The 23,973-nt window shown below is 48.3% G+C and overlaps 1 protein-coding gene across 3 annotated transcripts; it reads right to left on the bottom strand.

Annotated features, from left to right (window-relative positions):
• eva1ba (eva-1 homolog Ba (C. elegans)) lies at positions 1 to 22,303 on the bottom strand. 3 transcript variants are annotated; one of them, XM_035426499.1, is made up of 5 exons: positions 21,804 to 22,300; positions 9,433 to 9,643; positions 7,071 to 7,234; positions 4,965 to 5,052; positions 1 to 4,401 (listed from the first exon to the last, which is right to left on the bottom strand). In XM_035426499.1, the coding sequence occupies exons 4-5, from the start codon at positions 5,029 to 5,031 to the stop codon at positions 3,965 to 3,967; spliced, it is 504 nt and encodes a 167-aa protein (XP_035282390.1). In that variant the 5' UTR covers positions 5,032 to 5,052; positions 7,071 to 7,234; positions 9,433 to 9,643; positions 21,804 to 22,300; the 3' UTR covers positions 1 to 3,964. The 3 variants fall into 3 exon arrangements, with proteins under 3 accessions (XP_035282390.1, XP_035282380.1, XP_035282399.1); XM_035426489.1 differs by lacking the exon at positions 9,433 to 9,643; XM_035426508.1 differs by lacking the exons at positions 7,071 to 7,234; positions 9,433 to 9,643 and having other exon boundaries at positions 21,804 to 22,303.
• Positions 22,304 to 23,973: the final 1,670 nt, after the last annotated feature.

The raw sequence follows: 23,973 nt of genomic DNA, 5'->3' as shown, positions 1-23,973 counted from the left end.
AAACCTCTTTTACATCATATGCATTTATTCAGAATGTTATGGCAAAAAACAAGCGGTCCAATAGTCATGTTCATATGTACAAAAAACATAGTGTATATCTACCTGGTAACATGAATTGTAAATGTACACTTAAATATTTACATATCTCAGCATACACTTGCAGGTGATATGATGCACACTTATAAATAATGCATTTTCTTTTTTTTTTTTTTAATAGTCTGACATTTTCACATCCATCCTTATTTTCTACAGAAATTCAGCTGGGAATCTTAGAGGTTCATTCCTGCATTGGTCCAAGTGTTTAGAGAAGAATCCCCCTAAGACTCATGTTTGGTCATAAATAATGAGGTTAAATTCTCAAAATCAAAACCTGGAATGGAACATCCAGCTGACACTCCTGGCTTCGAGGAGATACTCCCTCGCATGGAAATGTCAAGCACAATAAAAGCTGATCCTTACACGCATTGCACACGGTTTTCACTGTTAGCACCAAGAACCTCTAACGATCTGCCCAGAGAAATTTGTGCTTTTTTATGTGAGCTAACCTGACATCAAGCTTTTGAGTCAACACTTTGAATTCATTTTTTAAAAGTCTACCATAGGTAGAAAGGCAACAGGTTTAATTCTTCATTACTAGTGATGGGAAAAGGAAGATGTATAAACCCCACAATGAGCTGGACATGTCAATCACTGACTTACATTAACCAATCAGATGATTTTGAGCCGCATAATAATCCAGTCCTCAATTCAACGATGAAGTAATTGACAGCTCTTTGATAGCTTAAGCCCTGGAACCTCTCTCTGCAACAGATGCCCAAAACAGGGGGTGGTGGATTTTCACGAAAACATATGCAAAGAGCTTTTTTTTGTCTACTGCCTTATACAGGAAGTGTACTGGACAAACGGGCGAGCAGGGCTCTCCTTCCTTCCCTCCCTCCCTCCCTCCCTCCCTCCCTCCTTCCGTAGCTCAGGCTTATTAGGCTTTGACCCAAGAAAACTTGCCCTCTTTCGATCTCCGTAAGTACAGCGTGTACTCTGACCGGCCTCAGGCTGTTGACTGTTCCCTCGCCAGTCAACGTTTGGTGAGTGACAGCGGCACATGGGGTCACGGGCGCTGTTTAAAAACGAGGGGGAGCGTGGAGAGCCGTCAGTTCTCCAGCCAAAAAAAAAAAAAACGCTTTGTCATTTCGGGGAGTGCAGGCCGTTTTGCTGATGCGTACGTTTTTTTTGCATGCCTGCGCTCGGACAATTGTTGGAGAGCTCGAGCCCCTTTTTGTTCTCAGTGTAAACTCCGTCAGCGTTTAGCCTCCAGGCCTGTTTGAGCATGCTCAGGTGACCCCATGGTAATGGGCTGGGAGACTTCTCTGAGCGCAGAAAAGCCTGAAATTAATTCAGAGGTTAAGAAAAAACAGAAACAAAAAGGCAGACCTCACACCAGCCCCGGACCCCTGGCCTAGAGGTGGTTTTGGTTCACTGAGTTATTAAACAGACACGAGTGTGTATACGACCAGAGGCTTTAGTCAAGAATGCAACAGTGGCTTACTCTGTTTAACAAGGTGCCAGTTGAGGTCATGCTATCCCACTGATTCTGAAGCAGTCGACTTGGTTTCATGTGGCCAAACCGGATCGGCTATGCCGCTGTGGTCAGGGCTGTTTGCAGACACTACTGCGGTTACTCAAAGCGTGTCTGAGTCTTCTCAGAGTACACATCTTGGCCTTGCTTTTAGAAGTAAGTTTGAAATTTGTTTTCCTTCAGTTCAAAGGTGCCTTGGCTTGGTTTTCTGAAAGCAATGCCAACATTTCGCCTTCACAAATGGAAGTAGTTCAGTGTCTACAATCATTTCAAGCATTATACGCATTTCAATAGTCCGTACGCACTTCAGTTTGTATGTTCTCGTCAGTCTTTCTCTACACTCCAACGTTTATGTGAAATTTGAAGACACTGGAAGTGCCAAGCTAAATAGAAGGCTAATTGATAAGTGTCTCACCCTGGGATCGAAAATGAGCAGAGGTGCCCAGGAATCCAAAGGCTTTATTGCAACTACATGCGTTTTATCTTCCTCTGTGCGAACACTAGGACAGTGGGGTTGAGGATAAGGGCCAACGACTATCTATAAATACTCTTCTGGCTGGGAAAATATTTTCGTTCTCTCTCTTGCAAGCCCTCCAAGAAAAAGGGTCTGTCTGACTGTGATCCAAAAGGGAAATTGAAGATCCTAATTTTATTTTATTTTATTTATTTATTTATTTATTTTTTTAAAGAGTCGTTTTGGAATAAACTTTAGAGGAGAGTGGCTGGAATGTGCCGGTTTCTGAGGTCCGTTCGGCCCCAGCTGTTGTTTGCTTGAGCTGGAACCACGAGAGCTGACCCCAAGGAGAATAGACCTCGGTTTCCCTGAGACGAGCGTTCCGTGCTGGACTGCTCTCTCTCTCCTCAACGTCTCTCTCACGCTGTCACCGTCCAGCTCCAGGACAACAAACACGCGAGCTCGCGGATCTTCTTATAGTGCATCTGACCGACTCCAAGACTGCTCTCCTGTTATGGAAAAGAGGCTTCACAAACCACCCAAAGTGAACAAGCTAGTGTTCGGCGATGTAAACCTATCGTATTGTTGTTTGGCTGTTGTTGCTCATTTCTTTTGTTTCAGAAGTCAGTGATTGACAACACAGTGTAACCAACCATCATAGCCTCCAGGAAACCTCAATTTACCATGGCAAGGGTTTGATTTCAGGCTACTTTTAACAATGCTGATGTAATTTTAATACATCTGTCATCGATCAATCTGTCCTTGATTGCCTCTTCATTGAACCTTAAAAAGTTGTATCATCCTTTCACAAAGTATTAATTGAGATGTTCATCTCATACTAATCTGCAGTATGTACCCAACAATTTTGGCAGTTTTATGAAGGAATAAAATGAACTAATGGTTCAGAAATAGATAGTGTAACAATATAACCTTATCTCGTGCAATTTCATAATCTGTAAAGTATAAAAATACAACAATGAATATATATTCTTTCTGAATGTACAAGTAGGACAGCTGTTATTGCACAAATTAGAATTTGCTTTGGTTTTCCGGTGTTCAGATGTATATGTTTTTTTTAAAAACTATTCTGTCCCAAGATTTTTGACTAAAAACAAAGGCCACATGGTTGAATGTCTTAAAAATATAGGTCCTAGATATCTCCATGTCTTTCTTGCACACAAACGAGGATGGAAACCATTCTACAACATGGTAAGCAAGCCATCCCCCAACTTCAGTAAGCATTAAGTATTGCAAGTCCAAACATAACTTTGATTCAAGCTTACAAAAAAACAACAATGACAACAATAAAAAAGGCTGGGTCTTCTTTGAGAACATCAGAGAATGTCGACCGCATGATTTTCAGACTTGAAAGCAATGTGCCACAGTCTGAAAAAAACACAAACACAGTCTGGAGAAAAAAAAACAGAAACTTCTAAGGCACCTTCCCTAATTTCCACCAATCCAACCGTAGATCCAGGGACACCCAAGGTGGTCTCAGAGCTTCTCCATGTTGTGGACCATTAAAGTCAGCTGAATTTATGTGTTATGCATGGTGTTCCTGTGTGACGGTTCACAACTCCAAATGAAATACTGAAATCCCCTGTAGACCTCAAGGGAAAGACATCGCAAGTATGCTGTTCTTGATACCATATGCCATGGATACAACACCACGTGGGGTTAAAGTCTGGATAAAATTCAGAGAGACCATCAGCCGCTGGAACTAAGATGGTTTGCCATCTCGGGGCCACCCAACTGCTGTAACCCTGTTTGCCTGCAGGGGGCAGGAGGGAGCAGGAAGTCGGGAGGTCAACGCTCTGGATGATGCCCGCATCATGATATCTCAATGACTCTGACGAGCACCTCCCCCCTGCTGATGAATGTTGTGGTCAGAGAACACCAGGGGTCAATGGTCAGGGGGTCAGGGGGTCGGGGGGTGGTTAGTAGTAGTGGACCCGCCCGATGGTGCCCGTGCCCGAGCCCAGGATGTCGGGCTGGCCGTTCCTCCAGATCTCCCGGATGATCCTCTCCCGCTCCTCCAGCCTCTGGGCCCGCTCCAGCTCCTCGGCGGACGTGAAGACGTTGACGCTCAGCGCGCCGTCCGACTGGCTGTGGTTGCCCACGGGAACCTCGGTGACGGGGCTGACGGGCGCCTCCGCCTCGTCCTCTTCCTCCTCCTCGTCCTCCTCGCTGAAGTCCTCCTCCTCCTCGTCGCCGAAGCTCTTGAGCCGCTTCTTCTCGGGCGGGGCTGAGGCGGCGGCGGCGGCGGTGGCGGTGCGGGGCTTGCAGGAGATGCGGATCACCAGCAGGCAGAGCGTCAGCACCAGGCCGAAGCACACCCCGATCACAAAGTACAGCCCGAAGCTCTCGGGGTTCGCTGCGCGGGGGGAAACGTGGGTGATTAGAAGAAGCACCGACCGTCTCTGCACCACTCACTCTCTTTAAGCCATTCTGCACTTCTCAGGTCCTCTTGAGGTGTGCACCTCTAAGGTCCTTAAAATCTACAGAGGGCCTTTAAAGCATTCTGCGTTTCTGAGGTTCTCTTGAGGTGTGCACCTCTAAGGTCCTTAAAACACTACCGAAGACCTTAAACTCTTCAGCACTTCTGAGGTCCTTAAAACCTCCTGTGGACCTTAAATACATTTACATAATAATAATTCAACAGTAACATTAAACTGTCTGTAGAGCATCTTCCATACGCAGAGATATCATGATGCGGGTATCAGAAGTGCTTCACCGCATTTCTCAGATACACTTTCCCATTGTAGCTTCCACAGATTTATTATTATTTTTAAAAAACATAATTAGTTTCAACAGCTGGATATTTACTAGAGCAGTTCAGGTTGAGCGCATTGCCCATGGGTGCACTGGGTCCCTGCTTGGAAGCGCTCCAACACTGAAACTCGGGCCTTAAACAGGATGGATTTTAATGGCGCTCACCTTTGATGTGAGCGTAGGCAGCGATGCTGTTGCTCAGGAGGGCCATGTCTTTCCGCTTAACGTCCATGTCTGTCTCACACTCTCACACCTGCGTGGGACAGAAACGAGCCTGAAATTAGCACTGAAATGGACGCAGGTAAATGTCTGTAATTAAGACACAGAAACGGTCACAGGTGGAGGCTTGTGGAGCCGCGGCGCAGCGCTAGCCTTCCTCAATGTCCGAGAACAGGAAGGATCACATGATGTCCTGCTCTGCTGTAAATGCCTCACTCACACTAATGAAGCGGGTGGGCATACACGCATACACACAAACACATGCGCGCGCGCGCGCACACACACGCGTGCTTCCGACGGTTTGTCTGCAGGGCGTATGTCACATTTTAACCGTCCCATAAAGTTGAAGTCACACTTTTAAACTGGCGTGTACACCACTCTACTGCACGCGCTCTGTTAAACGTTCCCTGTCTCTCTCTTGCTCTCCCTCTCTCTCTCTGTCCTCTCAGATCCTCCAGCCAGAGAACAAAAAGACCAGTGTGTGACTCTGAGTGGGCCAGAGAGCAGCCCGTTAGCGCTGTTAGCGCACGACATTCTCTCAGTGTGCACAGTTTGTACTGTGCCGCGGGTGTCTTTCGTCAAATGGGTGTTGGGGTTGGGGGTTGGGGGTTGGGGGTGGGGGGAGGTTTGTGGGTCCCCCCCCCCCCTCCACACCCATTGGGAACCTCTGGAACAGTGGAAAAGACCTAGGGGCGAGGCTCCGCCCATTGTTTGTTTGTCTGTTTGCCCTGTGGCTGAGGGCCACCGGGGACACGTCAATCAACTGGTCCCGGTGAAACCCCTCCCCCCCCCCCCCCCCCCCTCCGCTGCGGTCTCTTCCTGGTGCTTTGTCTTTTTGCAGCTTATTGTGCGTCTTGTGTGTTTTGGGTTTTTTTTTTTTAACTCCTTTCTTTTTTTGCTGCAATGGCCTGGCCGTGACTCCAATCCCCGCTTGCCACCCCCCCTTCCCTCCGAACTTGCAGCAGAGTCTGTCAGTTCCCACGGAAACACCGCAGCGCCACGTCTATCAGGGGGGAGGGGGGAGGGGGTGGGTAGGTTGACGTTAGCTGGGAAATTGAAGGGGTTTACAGGCTGTGCATGAACCTGATGAGAGACTGATGTGGATGGAAATGAGGAAATGAGGGTGTGAGAGAGAAAATTAGAGGCTGAGAGAAATGGAGAGACGGAGACAGACAGACAGACAGGGAGAGAAAATGGGATCAAAGGGGCTCTATCAGAGTCGATTTAACACCAAACAGTTTGCTGTGTGGCCTGAAGCTGCGGTTTAAGGCTTTAGTTTGAGTCGATCTTTGATCTAAACTTTGCCCTGCTTCTCAGCTTCGTTTTAAAAGGCAAAACCTGTTTCTAATCTGGAGGTACTGGCCCCCTCAGGTCATGTGATACAGCTGGTGTTGCTGTACTTCCTGTGTAAGCCCCCCCCCCCCCTTCCCCACTCCTTCCCCCTGGTCGTATATGGCTTCCTGCTGACTCAGAACTTTCTCACCTGCCTCTATTGTTCCCTGGCAATTGTGACATCATCACATGGGACAGAGGCCAGTGTAGGGAAAACCTGCCAATGGCGAGGAAGTGAGAGCTGACCTTTGACCTCACACAAAAGGGTGCCAGAAAAGAAACCTTATCACAATTCATTCACTGACTGACAAGTAGGTGAATTCAATTATATTTTTACTCCTTGGACATTTATCAGACGCTCTTATCCGAAGCAGAGTACATAGTTTACATTCTTTTAACGTGCAGTCTGCTTAGACCGCTGGATATTTACTGAAGCTGTGGAGGATAAGTACCTTTCTCAAGGGTGCATTGGCATTGCATCACCTTGGAGTTGCCAGCTCAGTTCCCTATTATGCTGTACTGCTGCCCATAGTTTATAATAATTTATAATGCGTTACGTACTCTGTGGCAGGGTGACAAGGATTCAGAGTAAAACACTATTCCGCTTTAAAGTCTATCGCTGATTATGGTCAATGGTCGTTCCCCTAGTTGTAAATCACTAAAACAAAAAGTCCCGAGCATGCTATTTTAAAATGTTGAAATATGCAGTATAGTGCTCACCACAAATAACAGAGGGTAGCAGTTCAGTCCCGGGTCATGGCGTGATTGGAGGTATGGATGGAGAGCTCTCTCTCTCTCTCTTTCTCTCGGTCCTTCTTTCTTTTGTGTTTTTTCTGTTCGCCTCTGTGGATCGTTCCGTCCTCAGCTCATTTGGCCGCTCTAATCTGAGAGCAAACACACACAGACACACACACACGCACGTCAGACCGTGTTAAGCCCAAATTCACTGATGCAACAGCAGTGCACACAAACGGTTGGACAACTCCACTGCCGAACGGGCCAGGAAACACTGAAAATGGTGCAGGTCTGACCAAACGGCAGTTTAACAAACCCGTAACAATCCTTTCATACTGAATTAATTTCCCATGAAACTTCTGATACACACACAAAGGGTTCTGTTCTTGACATCAAATGATATATGTACTTGTTCCCCCTTGAGTTAATTTGACTACTGTCTTCTACATTTCAGACATCTGCGAAAACAATATTAGCTTTTGGCTAGATGTCACTGTAGTCATTGCTATGCTAGAGTGAATTTACTGCCAAGATATCATCTATGGTTCAGAGCTGGTGCCTTTCATAATTATACAGAAGTCAGCTTCTGTTAAGAAATGTGGAAACAGATTGAAATATCTTGGACAAAGTTGAGTCAGTAAGGTCTTTTCACCTGACTGCAATAAGGGACATTTCTCTGTGTGTTGGATTCATTGCACCACTGAATAAAGTTATCCAAACAAGTATTTAAAAAAAAGACAAAATGTGAAAATATTGGGAAATTCATTGCAAAATATAAATTCAGTCACTGCGTGCGAGATACAAAGCCTCGTTCTGTTCTATAAATATTTGGAATCAAGGCTGATGAAATGAATACCATGAGTGGATTACAAAATGCAAAACCTAAGATCACATATTTATATTTATATTCAGCCTGTTCAGTCCTAATGCTCAAGAGATAGAGCTCAAGAGTCAGTCCATATGTCACGCAGCCTATATGTGTGTGTGTGTGTGTGTGTGTGTGTGCGTGCATTGAGAGAAATGCCGAACACGCTTCAGAGAGTAGAGTGGCGGGAGTGTAGTTAATGCTGCTAACTCGTTCTGCGGATGGAAAAAGCCATTTAAAAAAGCAGCCAGCTTCAGCAGGCTTAGCAGAGCTCTCTCTCTCTCTCTCTCTCTCTGTCTGCGTTTCCCCAACACAGATTTTGATCTGGCTGACTCCTGGCAGACCCTGTGTACTTTGTGTCGGGTTCGTCATGCCAGCCTCGCAGCGGTCGCCATGGCAGCCGCTCGCCACCCCGCCGCCGCCTGCCGCTCACCCCCCCCCGCCCCCCGCCCCCCGCCCCCCGCCCCCCCCGCCCCGCTACAGGGGGACTGGCGGGAGGTGGTGATGAGCTTTTGTTTGGGTCCAGACGGCGAGACTCGAACAACAACGTCCTGTTGCACTTCCTTCCCTCTCAGTTAGCCCGGTGTTTGAACAAGAGAACATCAGCGGCATCCCATTAAATAAACTCCTGCTCTCTCTGTCTGTCTGTCTGTCTCTCTATTTCTCTTTTCTCCATTTCTCTGCATCTCTGTCTCTCACTCCCCCTCTCTCATTCCCTATCTCTGTCTCTTCCTCTCCCCCAATCTCAGTCTGTCTCTCTCTCCCTCTCTGTCGCTCTCTCTCCCTCTCTCTCACCTGCTCTCTCCCTCTCCATCTTTGTCTCTCTTCCTCTCTTTGTTTCTGTCTCCATCTTTCACGCCCTCTGTCTATCTCACTCCCATCTCTTTCTCTCTATCTCTAGCCCCCTTTGTCTTTTTTTCTCTCTGCTGTTGAATGCATTCACGGTGCCGTATTTCTGGGTTCAGAGTTCGAACGCGCGTGAGAGAGGGCTCTGTCGCAGACCGACGGAGGTCGGCGGTGGTCTGAGAGAGCTCTGGCGTTGGCCAAGGCTGTCTGATTTAATGTCAAACCAACCGTTTGAGTGCTTTTCCGTCTCCAGGCCACACCGGAGCCAGAGCTGGTGACTCAGGCTGATTCAGCCTTTTCAGAGCTCAGACCCCTGTAACTGCAGGAAAATGGTGCCTCGTGCCTAATTGGATGCCTGGTTTGTTTGTTTTTTTTTTTGTCTTTTTAAAGAGGGTTTGATTAGCAGCACTCCCACTGTCCAGCTTCCTCTCTAATGGTTTCGTCTGCCTTTATACACCCCATTTTATGAGACTTTGTAATACTGATACTGTCTGCCTACATTTCCTCAGGGGTAATAAAATTGGATGTGACACCATCTTATTGGCAGAAACTGAAAGAAACTCCACTGGTCATGGAATACATAGGTAATAACCAGTAGAACAAAGCTGAAGGTAGTGGTGATTGGTTGATACTTACTAGGTCCCTACAGGGTATCCTGAAGTATATCCACCAATCAACCATCAGCATTTGTTTGTTGCCACCCCCCTTTCTGATTGGTGGAGCTACCTCCGCACTTGGTGGTGGTTTGGAGTAGGTGCAGAGAGAGCTGTGTTTGCTCTGGGCTTAATTAGACTGGGATGTTTAGAGATCAGAATGGTTCTTTGTTTCCCTCAGTCTAGCATGCAACCTGGAAGAACAAATTACTATAAACAAGGGGGAAAAAAAAACTCTTGAGGTCATCGGAAAGTTATTACCCTTAGGAAAGATGGAAATCTAACCCTGAAGCTTTGGTAAAGCGGCTCCAATATCACCAGCCCCACACACAGTCACACGCACGCACAGACAGACACATACACACGCCTCCGGCATGTGACAGGATGGCGTCTGTCATTCCCTGAAAATAAATCTCCCAGCATCCTCTCTTGTTCAGTGAGCTTGGCTTCCTTCTCTGAGCCTCTGTCCTCAGATCGCCCTGTTAATAAGCTGACATCCTTCCTCCTGCCCGAGTTCCTGGAACTGGGAGTTCGGACCCACTGGCAGTTTGAGAGGAGGGTCACAAGGCGAGAGACATTCAGACAAACTGATTGTGTTGTCATTGACTTTTCTGGTGACATTCATGCCAGCGTTAACTGCACTAAATTTGTATGGTTGTAAATGCAGCTGGTATGATATGTTACAAAAAATCTGAACATAAGTCATTATCATTTGAACATATGTTGGGTTCACAGCGTATGGAGTGGCTGAAAGTCAATGTATTTGCTCTTTAAGCCAGGTTTGAGAATCACCGCCTCGGTCAACAGGGACTGAAGAATAACTGGTCACCCCTGAGTTCACAATAATGGCAGTGGGTTTAGAGAAGAAGCTAGCCAAGATTTCAGTATAAATATACCCATGGCCCTTTGTGTTGAGTAGGGGTTGTTTGACTTCTCTCCTCTCTCCGAGGAACAGTCTTTTCAATGAAGCCACCCCCAAGGCACTTTTTAAAATAAGACTGATTGTAAGCGGGGAAAGACTGAAAAAATCATTCCCTAAAAGGTTAAAAAGGCAATGAAGATGAACTACTGGGAGTAAGTGGGAGAGATGTCATATTTATTATGGTGCATATGTTTGAGCCATTATGCTACATTATGATGTCTCTAAATGTCAGTGGCTGGCCTGTGAGGTGTGTTTTTTGAGAGGGGGAAAGGGGAGGGGGCCGTGTGAGTGTACAGTGTCTGTTTGTGTCTTTGGTTTCCTGAGGGTGATTGTGAGGATGAGGAAGGAATACATTTAGGCTGATTGGAGATATGGGGGTAGGTGGCCCTTTTCAAAAGGAAAAAATATAAACAAAACAAAACAGGAAGCTGATGTGGGCCCAAAGAAACGTCGGTCAAATAGAGGAGTCGCTTCGCTGGGACCCGAAATCTTGACGTGTGCCGGGGATGGGAGCCAACACTAACAGCGCTGTCGTGTAATTAGGCTCCGGGCCCTGAGAGGGGATTCCATTTCAGGACTCCCCAGTGAAACAGTCAAATAAATAGTTTTGGTTTTGTGTGCTAAGCCCAAATGTGGGGAGTGATGGGAGGCGGGGGTGGGGGGTGGTTTGGGTAGGGGGGGTGGGGGTCGAATCTGCACGGCGGGCCTATCGTGTGATATTCCTGACGTCCGCTTGCAGCGCACCACAATAGAATTTCCTTCCCTTTGACTCATCCCGGTTGGACCCCCCCCCCCCCCCCCCAAGATCGCGAGATATAAACCCACTACGGCCTTCTTTTGCCATAAAAGAGCGAAGGATGTGGAGACGTTGACTTCACCGCCGAGGGTTGGGCGTATTCCCTTTCCCAAATGAGAACATAAGAGTACATAATGAGGAGACCAGACCATTCAGTCCATCTCTATACGAGCATAATGCACGAATGAAGAGGACAGATCAGCCCATATGGAACATAAGAATACATAATGAGGAGAACAGGCCATTCAGCCCATCTAGAACATAAGAACATAAGAATGCTTAAGGAGGAGAACAGGCCATTCAGCCCATCTAGAACATAAGAACATAAGAATGCTTAATGAGGAGAACAGGCCGTTGAGCCCATCTAGAACACAAGAACATAAGAATGCAGCATGTGAAGAACTGTTCATTCAGCCCATCTAGAACATAAGGGTACTAATGTGGAAAATGGGTCATTCAGGGTCACTGTTTATCTACAAAGTGAAGAGTATTGAGCACTAAGTCATACTTGGACTTCAACACCCTGAGAGACTACTGCAGGACCTGATTAGCTGTTCCAGGTTTTCACCACTTTTGGGTAAATAAAGTCTTTCTCATATCTTTGTCGAATTGCTATCCACATAATTACACAATTGAACCCGTACGATAGATTGGCGACCTGTCCTGGGTGTATTCTGGCTTCTCGTTGAATGCCTTCTGGGGTAAGTTCAAGCCCCCCCCCCCCCTCCCTTCTGCAACCCTGACCAGGAATAAGCAGGTTAGAAAATGGATAACTTCACCTTTGTTCTACTGACAAAACTCAGTCTTTTGAATTTCACTTTGTTAATCCTTGTTCTGAATTTAAGTAGAGCTCGACACAGTCACTGAGTTGACCGGGTTAAATATTGCTCACGAGGGTGTTTACTGATTACTTACCGAGTAAACTATTTGTGTCTCATGGTAACCAAGTACCAACCTGTAATTGGTGCCTTATTCATGAAAACATCACATACCAGTCAATGGAACAAAATGTTTTTTTTGGCTGAAATACGGCAAATGTGGGACCTTCTTTTTTTACGGCTGATGCTGTGGTGAAAGCGTGGAATGAGGGATCGGTTTTGAAAGCCGCCGATGGTGAAGGACTCATCCTCCGCAGAGCGGCGGGGTCTGATCTCCAGGGCACGAATAGCCAACAGAAGCCTGTTTTTTTTTTTGTTTTTTTTACGAGAGCGCAGAAACGTGCCAGCACCCGAAGGCGTTTCGTAAACAGTTTTCACCGCCATGACTCGCTCTCGCTTATTGTACGAGACGAACGGAGTAACACCCGATGAGTGGGATTTCTGTGAGGAGCTGGCTGCAATTAAAGTCTCAGAATTACTGGGGAAAGCAGAGCAGAAGGAACACGCGGACGCACTCACGCACACATGAAGACCGGTAGAACCGTGCTCTCTCCGCGTTGGAGTGTTTCAGAAATAGGGAGCCAGAAAAAAAAAAAATAAATAATCGAGGGATATTTTTGATACCTTGGATTCTTCAGTGGCCACAAAAATTCCAGGCACAGCCTAAGGGCCTCTGGAGGGTGGACTAGCATGAGCCTGCTTCACGTTTAGCAAAAAATGCAAATTTTAATTACATTTCATCGTTTTTTTTTTTTTTTTTAAAACACCTAAACGATCCCACATGTCAGGAGCTGGCAGGTTGAGAACAGACGCAGAGGTACGCTCACTTTTCTTCTGGAAACAAAGGAACATTATTGCACTCTTCAACTCTGTCCTGAAAAAAAATATACTTTAATATTTTAAGTAGAAAAGCACTTTTATTCCATGCAGAGAGGTCTCAGTTACAGAATATATTTACCAAGAGAGACAGGCACCGATTCATTGCTCTTACTGTGACTCCAGAGAATGGTTCTGTGTCTGTGTGTGTGTGTGTGTTAGACTAGTTGTGAAAGGTTGCCAGTTTCAGACCTCTCCAAAAATAGAGGAAAACAGCTAGCTTAAGTGCTGTTCTGTTTCAGCCATCACGCGCAGCCTCTCACTCTGGAGAAACATTGAGTTTTATATCCCTGAATAACTGCTTCAAGGTGCCCGCATAAAGCAAGAGCAATTAATCAGTTTCACAATCTGCGTGAAAACCGATGTGTGTGGATATTAACGCTGAGTGCTTGCAAGGTCTAGGACATAAAAACACGGGCCCTCGTTATTACCTTTAACTGTGGTCACAAATAACGAATTAAAGAGACCACGTGCAATGGTGTTTTACATTTACAGTGCTCATTAAGCCATTAAGATGAAGATGTACGCGCACTTTTTCCAGCTGTTACGAATGTAAATAATACCATTTCCTTTCGATGTGAAGCGTGTCGTGAAGTATGCCGTATAGACACGAGCTGGAGGTCTAACGCACCGTGTCCGTTCCGTAGTGGATATTCACTCCAAATTTCGCCTCTGAAGGGCAGGCTTCTGCACAGATGGAGACTCAACCGCGCACAGGGGAAGAGAAATCACCAAAAAGAGCGAGCCCCCTTCTCCACAGGGCGCAGTGCTCAGTGTTAATCTACCGCTAACAGAGTGGGTACGTCACTGTATTCCTGCCTCTCGCCCAATGCATGCTGGGATAGGCTCCAGCACCCCCCGCGACCCTGCTCGGGATAAGCGGGTGTAGATAATGGATGGATGGATGGGGAGTGGACACGAGACTGTGCGGGATCAAATCAGAGGAAAGTTCGCTTGTTTGGATCTGTCCTAATTGGCACTGAATGTCTCGGTGCACGTGCTGTTGTGCGGGTCAAGCCTTTGACAATCAAATCTTGAATCTAGTAGTTTACAGCAGGTGATTATTTTGTCTTAACCATAATTATTTAAAAAATATTTCAGCAAGAAACACTTAGTAGCTGCAGCAGGCCCATGCCCTTGTGAAAGGCTGTGTGTGTGTGTGTTTAGCAGATGTTCTGTTGTAAAGGCCAGCGCATAATCCCCGTGGTTAACTGGGCAAAGCCCTCCCAGATCCACCCTGACCATCGACTCGTAGCGGGACCTGAACCGAGACAAACGGGACGGTGGAACTTTGGGGGGTTTTTTTTTTTTTCCCACGAAAACCACCGAGGTGCTGGTAGTGATTTTCCACCCGATAAAGCGAAACGCATAACTCCTTAAGAAGTCGCGCCGTTCGCACCGCCGCTGCTGTGTGGGGTTTGGCCTGCGTCTGTGGAAGTGCTCAGGGTTCACATATGGAGAAGGGATCTACGCTTCCCTGCCATTTTTTTTTTCACCGGAGCTTGGCGAGGTACGGACTCTGTTTTCAGAAAAACAGGGCCTCTTGTTGTTGCTCTTCATATTGGGGCCTTGGAGTTCGGAATGGGGGCTGAGGGTTTGTTTTGATACACATTGGCCTGTGCCTGTTACCCAGAGGAGTTATATATTTTGTGGACAAGAGCGAATCTTGTCGGACAACCATCAGCTCCTTGACCCCCCCAGAGATGGGTGGGTCCAACCCCGGGGAAGGGTGGAGCCCGCCACAGAAATGGGTGTGGCCAACTCCAGGGAACGATGGAAGCTGTATTGTTTGGGCACTCCTTGACAACTGAAATTTGACCCAACGCCCGGCTTCACCTTTTATTGAAGCGGCTTCCCCCTCTCATGTAAAGCACTTCGAGATTGTGAGATAAAGGGTATAATGTAAATACCTTCCTTTGTTTTCATGACATGATCACAGTAGTCCAGACAAAGGCTAACTTAGAATCTACGTAGATGGTAATGAATGGTAGTAAAAAGGGATTTCTGCAGTACTCCCTACCACTTTACAGCGTACACATGATGGGATCAAAGGTGCAGTATAAATGCAAACCCGTTCTCTTTCACACGCGCCCAGGCTGTGTCGGGTTTGATCTGACCCCTCGCCATTTGGCACAGCTTTTCCTCCCGAGGACGTTCACACGTCACCCACAGCCTATCAGGCCTGAACGGTGGCCACAGAGCCTGCGATTGGAGCTGGCTTTTCAGGGGACTGTAGAGGACGCTGGTGCAGCAGCTCATTCAGCAAGTCTTGCTGCCAGTCCATCACAGCCTGTTTTTTTTTTGTTTTTTTGTTTTGTTTTGTTTTTTTCAGTTCAGACCTTTGTTTACTTTGCCGTCTCTCGGCAACAAATGTTCCATATTAATGACCGTTCATTTCCTGAGACGTGCTCGGTCTGATGCTTGCGCAAAAAGATTAAGATAATTAAAATGTGTTGAACTGCTTTTTTTCTGAGTCCACTGTAAACTCTACACTCCTAATTTAATAACCGGTTTGCGTGAGTTGATGTGGTTTGTTCACCTTTCTTTTTGTGTGGATTTTACCATCTGCAAAGCAAACTGCACCTCGGTAATTGTGATCGTAGTTTACGTACAGCTGCATTTCTGGGATTTTATATCAAGATATATTTTAGTGTATACTTGCCCATCTCTGCTTAAAAAGGTTTGAAACATTCAGAACAAAATATATATTCTTACTGGAAAAAAATGAGATATTTGTACCGTGTATGAATCCAGCAACCGTGCTTTAGCCCTGGTGAAGCGGCCTGTCCCTTGCCTGGAACAGCAGGTCTCTGAAGTAATGAAGTTATGGAGTAAAAAAACAGGGCCTGCTGGGTAAATCTGCTGTGAAAATGCTGCTGTGAAGCACCGCTGAGAAGGTCTGCTGTGAAGGACTGCTGTGAAGGACTGGTGTCTAAAGGGTGAAGCAGGAAGGCTCTGTGGAGGTAGAAGGCTAACTGAAGTAGCCAGGGCATGTCTGTGACAGGAGCAGTGAACCAGAGTTAGATCTATAGCTGCCAGGGGTCTGGGGACGTGGGCCAGGCTGGCGGGGTGGGGGAGGTTATGGGGGTGGGGGCAGAGGCAGCTGAGGGGGGGGGGGGGGGCGGGGGGGTTAATGGAGTCCAGATGTGGAGCCCTGGGCCAGACACGGGCCTCCCTCCTACGTGAAATTTCGGGGAGTGGGAAAGGGTCGCGCTTTATCTCCACTTCTGCCCCAGCTGTCACCCCCTGGTACTTTCCATCCCGTCATTTAACCTGGCGGAATTAGGAGGAATTAAGCACTGCCCTTCCTTCACCCCTCACCCTTCACCCTTCACCCTGCACCCCGAACCCCTGAACCCCTCCCCCGAAATAACACTGCCTTTCCTTCACCCTGCACCCACAACCCCAGCACCCCTCCCCCAAAATAACACTGCCCTTCCTTCACCCCTCACCCTTCACCCTTCACCCTGCACCCAGACCCCCAGAACCCCTCCCCCAAAATAACACTGCCTTTCCTTCACCCTGCACCCACAACCCCAGCACCCCTCCCCCGAAATAACACTGTCTTTCCTTCACCCTGCACCCCGAACCTCAGCACCCCTCCCCCAAAATAACACTGTCTTTCCTTCACCCTGCACCCCGAACCCCAGCACCCCTCCCCCGAAATAACACTGCCTTTCCTTCACCCTGCACCCACAACCCCAGCCCCCCTCCCCCAAAATAACACTGTCCTTCTGTACATAAGCCCATTTGAAGAACAAGAGTTAAGAGAAGCAAAAAATGGGGCGAACTCCAATAAACTCCCACACGACTGTTTATTAGTCCCTGGTATCCCTGAGATGCTGGAGATCACGAGGTACACCAATAAGGTAAATTTGGAACTTCAAAGTTAGTGTTGAATACCACCTTTGGACTGTTCATGTGGGGTCAATTACAACATTGAAGTGTGAGCTTATGTTATAGGAAATGGGGCTTTTTCTTCCTGCAGTGGAGTAACTGAGGTAGGGAAAGGAACGCAAGGGCGCGACCAGAGGTGTCTAAGCTTGGATTCAAACCCGCAACCTCAAACCCGCTAACCTCAGTGTTCAGCGTCACGTGCGCCACAAGGCCACGCAGGACCGCAGACTGCCACAAATGCACCGAACGGCAACCTGTTATTTTAAAGCAAGCCTCATCCCATAATTACACGGTTACCCAGGAAACCTATGCTTTGCCCAGCTCTTGGGTTCATGCGCACACAGAGTTCTCGTTGTTACTCTACCCATGTGATTCAGTGCTGGAACAAAATGGCCTCTTATTGGCCGCAGCTGGCCCCACCCAGACCATCCCAAGATCCCAGCACCATGGTAACTGTAACCCCTAGATGATCCCAAAACTAGGCTTCAGAAGTATTGCACGAGCTCATTGGTGGACTGCTACAGCTGCATAGTCACAATTCACCCTCTTACATCGCTCACACGGGACTCTGATTACCGTATGACACAAAACATGTGTCCCCCCCTACCCATGGGATGGGGTGAGAGAATGTTTAACTCGCTCCTGTGTGCCGCAACGGTTTCCAACGACCTTCGGAATCTCGTGCCGAATTCCCGGCCCCAGTGCGCCAAAGTAGCTGTCGAAGGTCACGTGACATTTAGCCTCCAGATGACCCAGCTTGTTAGCATTAGCCCAACTGGACTCCATCTCCATGAGGCACAGCGAAGTGACTCATTGAGCAGGTTCCTGTCACGCCTTCCCGCTGGGATTGCAGAGATGCCGGAGAATGACTTCGCCTCGCTTTGTTTACCGTTCTGGTCAAGCTGTGGTCGGGGAATTCAGCCCGTCGGCTGGGCTGAGAAGTGTTTCGGACGCTGACTTATATCATCTCCCGTTTTTGTGGAGACCTTGGCGTAGGACTCGTGACACAGACGCGGCCGCCCTGCTTTTTTCAGGCGCGAAAGAAACGCCGCCATTGTTCTCCGGGACTCGCGGACAAGAAAGCAAAACAAGGCGGGCATTGAGCCTTGTGCGTTTGTGTCCAGAAGATTACCACACTTCCTCGGCCCGGCCCATCAGCTCAAGAGTTGACATCACTGGCACGGCCCGTCGGGTGTTTGCCTTCGACCGCGTCCCCGTGTTTTCCCTCCCGCACCCTCCGGCGTTTTTGACGGAATTAAAGAAGTCCCACGCTGGAGTCCCGGGAGCTGCTCAGTGCCCTTGGAGGCAGGTGGCAGAGGCGAAGGCAAACTGCACCGCATTTAACCATGTCAAACTTCCCAGAAGGCTCCAGGGAAGCAGAGTATCTGGACAGGAAGGACACTGTCCGCCCCCCCCGCCCCCCGCCCCCCTCCCCCTAGACAACCAGATAACATAACAAAAGCCAGGGCCGGGGGTCTGGCAGATCACTTTGGACCGGGAGCTTGAAAAAGCCGTTTGATGTCGCTTGTCAGAGCTGCTCAAATTATTACTGCTGGGACCCGTGCCTGGGTCCTTCACAGTTCTGTCCAAACAGCTTTGTTTGCTGTGGGGAATAAATGATGCACTGGCAAATTTTATACTTTTTTTCTTTCTTTCTTTTTAACAGAGCAGCTTCTGACATTGGGAGTGTCTCCCAAAGGTGATGTCACGCTTGGCCTTCAACAACAAAGCGCAGCTGATCTCAGTAAAACCTTGGACTCTTTGCCACTTATTTTCTAACAAACAGACTCACTGTGTTACTGTGAAGGATGCTGCGTAACACCCACATAGCACTGTCATAAGCACCGCACGAGCATTCATAAGCACTCTATCATCTGACATTAGGCGGAGTCTGCTATGTAACCATCTGCTGTTTCAAATATGGCTTTATCATGATACTGTATAGCAAAGGATTGTGGCAATATCATTCATAACATGGCATAATGGTGGCAGAACACGCTACAATACTTAGCAGAAGTGTTTATGGTGATGATGATGATGATGATGTGTTTTTCTTGTGTCAGACTTCATATACGGTTTTTTTCCCTCTTCCGATCCCCATTAATTTCTTATGTTCAACTTTACAGTTTTGTGATGAGGTGTTGTAATAATTGTATGCCTTGTTTAATCTTCCATAGAGCCTTTTGAGGTTCTTTTATGCCCATTTTTATATGAATGAATTGAGATTGTACAACATTGTACTGCCCAAATCCATATCTAAATGGATCCTGCATTTCAGGCAATAATAATCAATCACAGAGTACAACAGCCCTTTACAAAGGTCAACAACAAGCCACTATTATCTTTTCACGAATTCAGACTTTTACAATGGAATTCTTGTACAAATACTCTGAAGTGTGGGAGTTGTGCAATTTGTAACTTGCACTGTGGTTGGATGGGGGGGTGGGGGGGTGGGGGGGGAGGTTAGTGACCCCTGCCCTGCCAGTCCCACAGAATGTTCTGATAGCCAGCATTCTGCCAGATAACAGCATCTTAAACACACTGCTTGGAGACTTTAGCTTGTGGGGAGTGTGTGTGTGTGGGAGGGGGGGGGGGGGGGGGCGCCGACCAGTGTGTCAGCCCCCGTGAGATAACATTCCTGCTGTTAACGCAATCTAGTCAGAACACAGAACCCATCGGAGAACGCGTCAGTGCTGATCGTCTGTGTGTGGAAGATCAATGCGTCTGCACAGTACAGACACAGTGACCAGCGCTCTTTGAATGCTAAACGGATGCTTCCTGTCACTGCCCTCCTGTCTCCTGTGTCATGTGACTTACGTGGATTGGCGTGATGCAGGACTCTATGCTAACCCTTTTTTTTTATAAGGAGCATGTGTGCCGAAGTTGAAAGATTTGGGAGCACACTAATGCCTCCCAATTAGTAGATGTGCTCCTAAATTACTTTTCCATTTAGCGCACATCAACAGGAACAAATTTTCCTAAAATGGGAGCACTGCGTAGCCCTGCAATTGGCTTCACACATGGCTCTGAAAAAAAAGGGGTTGGCTTCACTGACTTTAATATAAAGAAGTAAATATGCTAGAGTAAATGGCAAGCTAATGTTTGAGCTTTCCACCCACTCCACTCACCAAGGTGATTTGGTGGGTAAACACTAACCCATGTTTGTAATCGCAAGTCAAAGTTAATGATTGAATTCGGGCCCGAGTGTTAATTCAGTCACTTGTAAACTCATTATTTGGCTCAGCAGCTCAGCGTGGCATTGAGCGTGCTCTGCCAGTGCTTTTGCAGTGACTTATCTCCGTCTGAGTTCAGCGAACTCTGTGTGTTTGAAAAGCTCTCGAGCTATGAGCCCTGCAGCCTGGGCCTGCTTGATAGGGAGTCCATGCAGATAGATGTGTGTGTGTGTGTATGTGGGCACGTGTGTGCATGTGTGTTCTGTGTGTGTGTGGGCATGTGTCTGCGCGTGTGTGGGCGTGTGTGAGTGTGCACGTGTGTGTGTGTGGGCATATGTCTATGCATGTGTGTGGGCATGTGTCTATGCGTGTGTGTGTGTGTGTGTGTGTGTGTGTGTCTGCGCGTGTGTGGGCGTGTGTCTATGCGTGTGTGTGCACGTGTGTGTGTGTGTGTGTGTGTGTGTGTGTGTGTGTGTGTGTGTAAGAGGTGGCGATTCTGAGGTCTGCGGGTGTACAGTTTAGGTACCGGTATAGACACCCCTATGTGTTAATGAACTGGGACCTGCACGTTTCCAAAGCGTGACAGGTATGAACCCCATCCCCACCCCACCCCCCCTCCTCTCCCCTCCCTGACATTTACAGCCTTGCAATCGTGGCAGCTCTGCCTTGGTGCAAAAGTTAAAAAAAAAAAAAAAAAAAAGGTTTTTATTGCAGCAAAGTGTCAACCGATTTATCACTAGCAGACCTTAGCGTACAGCTGTGGGAGAGAGGGAGAGAGCGCGGGAAAGAGAGAGGGGGTGAGAGATGGAGAGAGGAAGAAGGAGAGAAAAAGAGAGAGAGAAGAGAGAGAGAGAGAGAGAGAGAGAACATGCCTTGGTGTGTTTCAGCACTTTCTGCCCCTTCCCCCCTCCCAGGGCAGCCCGGGGGGGGGACTGTTGAACTGCCGGCTTTTACACAGCATGTAGGAAACGGCATAATGCACAGGGTTCTCCCCAAAAAACGCCACTCACTCCTCAGGATGGGGGGGGGGGTGGCGGGGGGGGCAGGGGGGTCTGCAGAAAGCTGACTGAACCCGCTGTTTAAATTTCGCACCTCATTCTGCACCCACATCTCCCCCCCCCCCCTTCTGCCCACCCCCCCACGAGAAACATTTGAACGACGGCAGGCGATCGACCCGTCTACGGCACCCCTGGCACGATTCGCCGGGCTGTTAGGTGAACTTTCCGGTTTGTTTTCCTCACCGAAAGCTAAAACTATCCATAGCTCTGGACTGGAAAAAGGTGAGAGGGTCCAGACTTTTATGGCCCCTCTCCTACCAAAAGACTGTCTGTAAAATGCAACACATCCTCGAGCCTGGGGCCATCTTAATTTTCAAAAAAAAAAAAATGGACCTTAAAAAACTGGACGGGAGCAGGTATAACCTGGAAAAGATCTGTGGTGTGTGTGTGTGTGTGTGTGTGTCAGAGTTTTGGGAATTTACAGCGCAGAACAACCACTTCTCAGGAAATGGCCAATACATCTCCTCTCGGACTGCCAGGATCTGCTAGGAAGTGTTTTTGGGAGTACAGCACAGAGGTACTAAGTGCAAAACCCGTCCCGCACAGAGGGTGTCATTTACAAGCGTATTTTTAAAAAGCTTCTGTTCTGCAGGCAGTTTCCAAAACCGAAGCAGTGATCTGACATGTGCAGTCTCATTCTTCATAAACCCCGCTAGGACACCCAGGAAGATGCCACACTCGTACTCGCACGATCGTACACACACACATGCACACACACACACACACACACACTCGCGGTCGCGCGCGCACTCACCTGAGTCCAGCGGCATCGCAGAGGCATCGGCTGCAGGACAGCGGGGCGTTTGTGTCACCGCTGGTGGCGTCCGCAGCGGCTTCTGTCAGAGAGACACGCAGCCCAGCCCAGGAGCCTGTTCCTCAGGAGTCTCTCCAGGGGACCAATCAAACACTCCTCTGCAGATAAAGAACCGCGCAAGGACTCTCCCCGGAGAGGAAAAACAAAAAAGAAAAAATAACAACGATCTTCTCTCTCTCTTTTCCTGTCTCAGTTGCTTTCAGGGCTCCCTGATGTTTTGAGGAGGGGGGTGGGGGGCGGGGGTCCAGAGCGAGCAAAGGTTGTTGTTTGGGGGTGGGGGGGGGGTTCCTGTTGCCTGAAGATTCAGAGAGGAAGAGTTCTTCAGGAGAGTCCTTGCAGAGGTGGTAACTTCCTCTTGAGTGAAAGAAACAGAGTAACAGAGTTCTCTCTCTCTTTCTCTTTCTGTTTCTCTCTCTCTCTCTCCCGGCTTCACTCTGTAAAGCGGCAGGAAAAGCTGTCATACAATCCCTCTCTGAGCGGGGCGGGGGTGGGGGGGTGTTGGGAGGAGGAACAGCCAAAAATGGGCAGGGCTTGGGGAAGGCAGCGGGGGTAGGGAGGGGAGAGGGGAGGGGGGTTGTTCTTCCTCTCTGTCGTTAAGGAAACAGTTAGGAAAGCTAGTTCCAGAACCCATTAACTAAGATTTTCCACACTGAATAAAACATGACAGAAAAAAAACAAAAAAATTAGAGGGAGCGAGAGAGAGAAAGAAAGAAAGAATGAGAACATTCATCTGCATGGATTAACCGGGGGTATGGGTGTGGGCTCATCCGGTTCTCAGTAATTAAGAGAGGAAAGGAAAAAAAGAAGGCAGATTTTGGGAGTTTTATTTTTAAAAAGCTTGGACTGGGCTGGAATAAGTCTCTCAAAACAGTCTTTGTGAGGACCGTGTCGCAGCGAAAGTGGGGGAGAGCATGTCATCCGAACCTCGTGACAACTCCCTCTCTCCCGGGACTCGAGCGATAGCTAACAGTCATCCGTAATTACGCTTAACGCTTCACAGTCACAGGGTTTTACAGATAGCAGCGGACCCAGGGACATGGGGGGGCATGGTGGGGGGGGGGGGGGGTGCTCGCACTGATGCATTATGGCCCTTATTTGCACGCATTCCACACAACTGCCAGCCTCTGCACTTTCCCTCCCAAATTTGGAGTGAAGTTTTGCTTTCCAGCTGTCCGTGCTGCAGCCTCCGCTGTGGCGAGTGGGAGAGAGCAGACATGAGTGAGTGAGCGAGTGAGCTGGCTCTCTAAAGCCCACAATGCAGCCACTGTTTTCGTATTGCAGCAGCGCTGTTCGCGAGGGCGAGGGTTCGCACAGACGCAGGCTGGTGGAAGACCGTCCACGTGCAGCTCAGCAGACAAACTCGCAGGAGCCTGGTCCACCAGCAGGCGGTGCTAGCGAGCGATGCGCATCCTGTCTGGTTGAAACCCCTCCCTTCCCTGGGCGATACTGTTGTGTGCCACTTTGGGTGGCTGCCAGTCACAGTTGACCCCGGTATAGTCCCGATATAAGGACGGATCGTGGGGCCCATCCATGCACTAGAACAGTGCCTTAACAGATCCAGACCATGTGAGGTAGTCCCTCCTCCTTGCTTACCCTGGGGGCAGTAAATCTGTGAGTTCACACCTGGATTCCGCCTGCACCTGTACCTGCCTGCAGGCCCGCAGCCATAGCATAAGCCAGCCTAAGCCAGTTTCCATGGCAACCTTATCAGACACACCCCTGTGGCCGGCGAGCCAGCCTTTTCACTGCCGGGGGGGTGGGGGATGGGGCCTGCGGGGTGTGTGTGTGGGTGGGGGGGGGGTCTGACTCTTTTCCAGGAATCCCAAAAGGAAGCAGTCCTAAATGAACCTCTGCCCCCCCTCCACCCCCTCCCCTTAGGAATGGCAGAGGGCCATTAATTAAACTCACATGTAGGGCAGGACAGGGGCAGACGGGTCCCTCTCACAAGCAGCCCTTTCACAGCAAAGCCAAAACGGCGAAAAATAAATAAGTCTCTCTCTTTCTCTCTCTGTACAAGCAATTCATGTTTTAATACTGCACTTGGATAATATACATGTCCATATTCTGCTACTGTAGATATACATCCACATTCATGCCCCATGAAGAGTCT

The sequence above is a fragment of the Anguilla anguilla genome, chromosome 1, assembly GCF_013347855.1.
Source record: "Anguilla anguilla isolate fAngAng1 chromosome 1, fAngAng1.pri, whole genome shotgun sequence".
Taxonomy (NCBI): domain Eukaryota; kingdom Metazoa; phylum Chordata; class Actinopteri; order Anguilliformes; family Anguillidae; genus Anguilla; species Anguilla anguilla.
The sequence above is the reverse complement of the archived record's forward strand: the minus strand, read 5'-3'. Positions and strand labels throughout refer to the sequence as shown.

What these genes read in the sequence shown, in the direction of transcription:
- eva1ba (XM_035426508.1), bottom strand. Translation starts at nt 5,031, where the DNA reads ATGGACGTTAAGCGGAAAGACATGGCCCTCCTGAGCAACAGCATCGCT. An exon ending in TGCCTACGCTCACATCAAAG is followed by an intron (nt 4,402 to 4,964) that starts GTGAGCGCCATT and finishes CCCCCCGCGCAG; the next exon opens with CGAACCCCGAGAGCTTCGGG.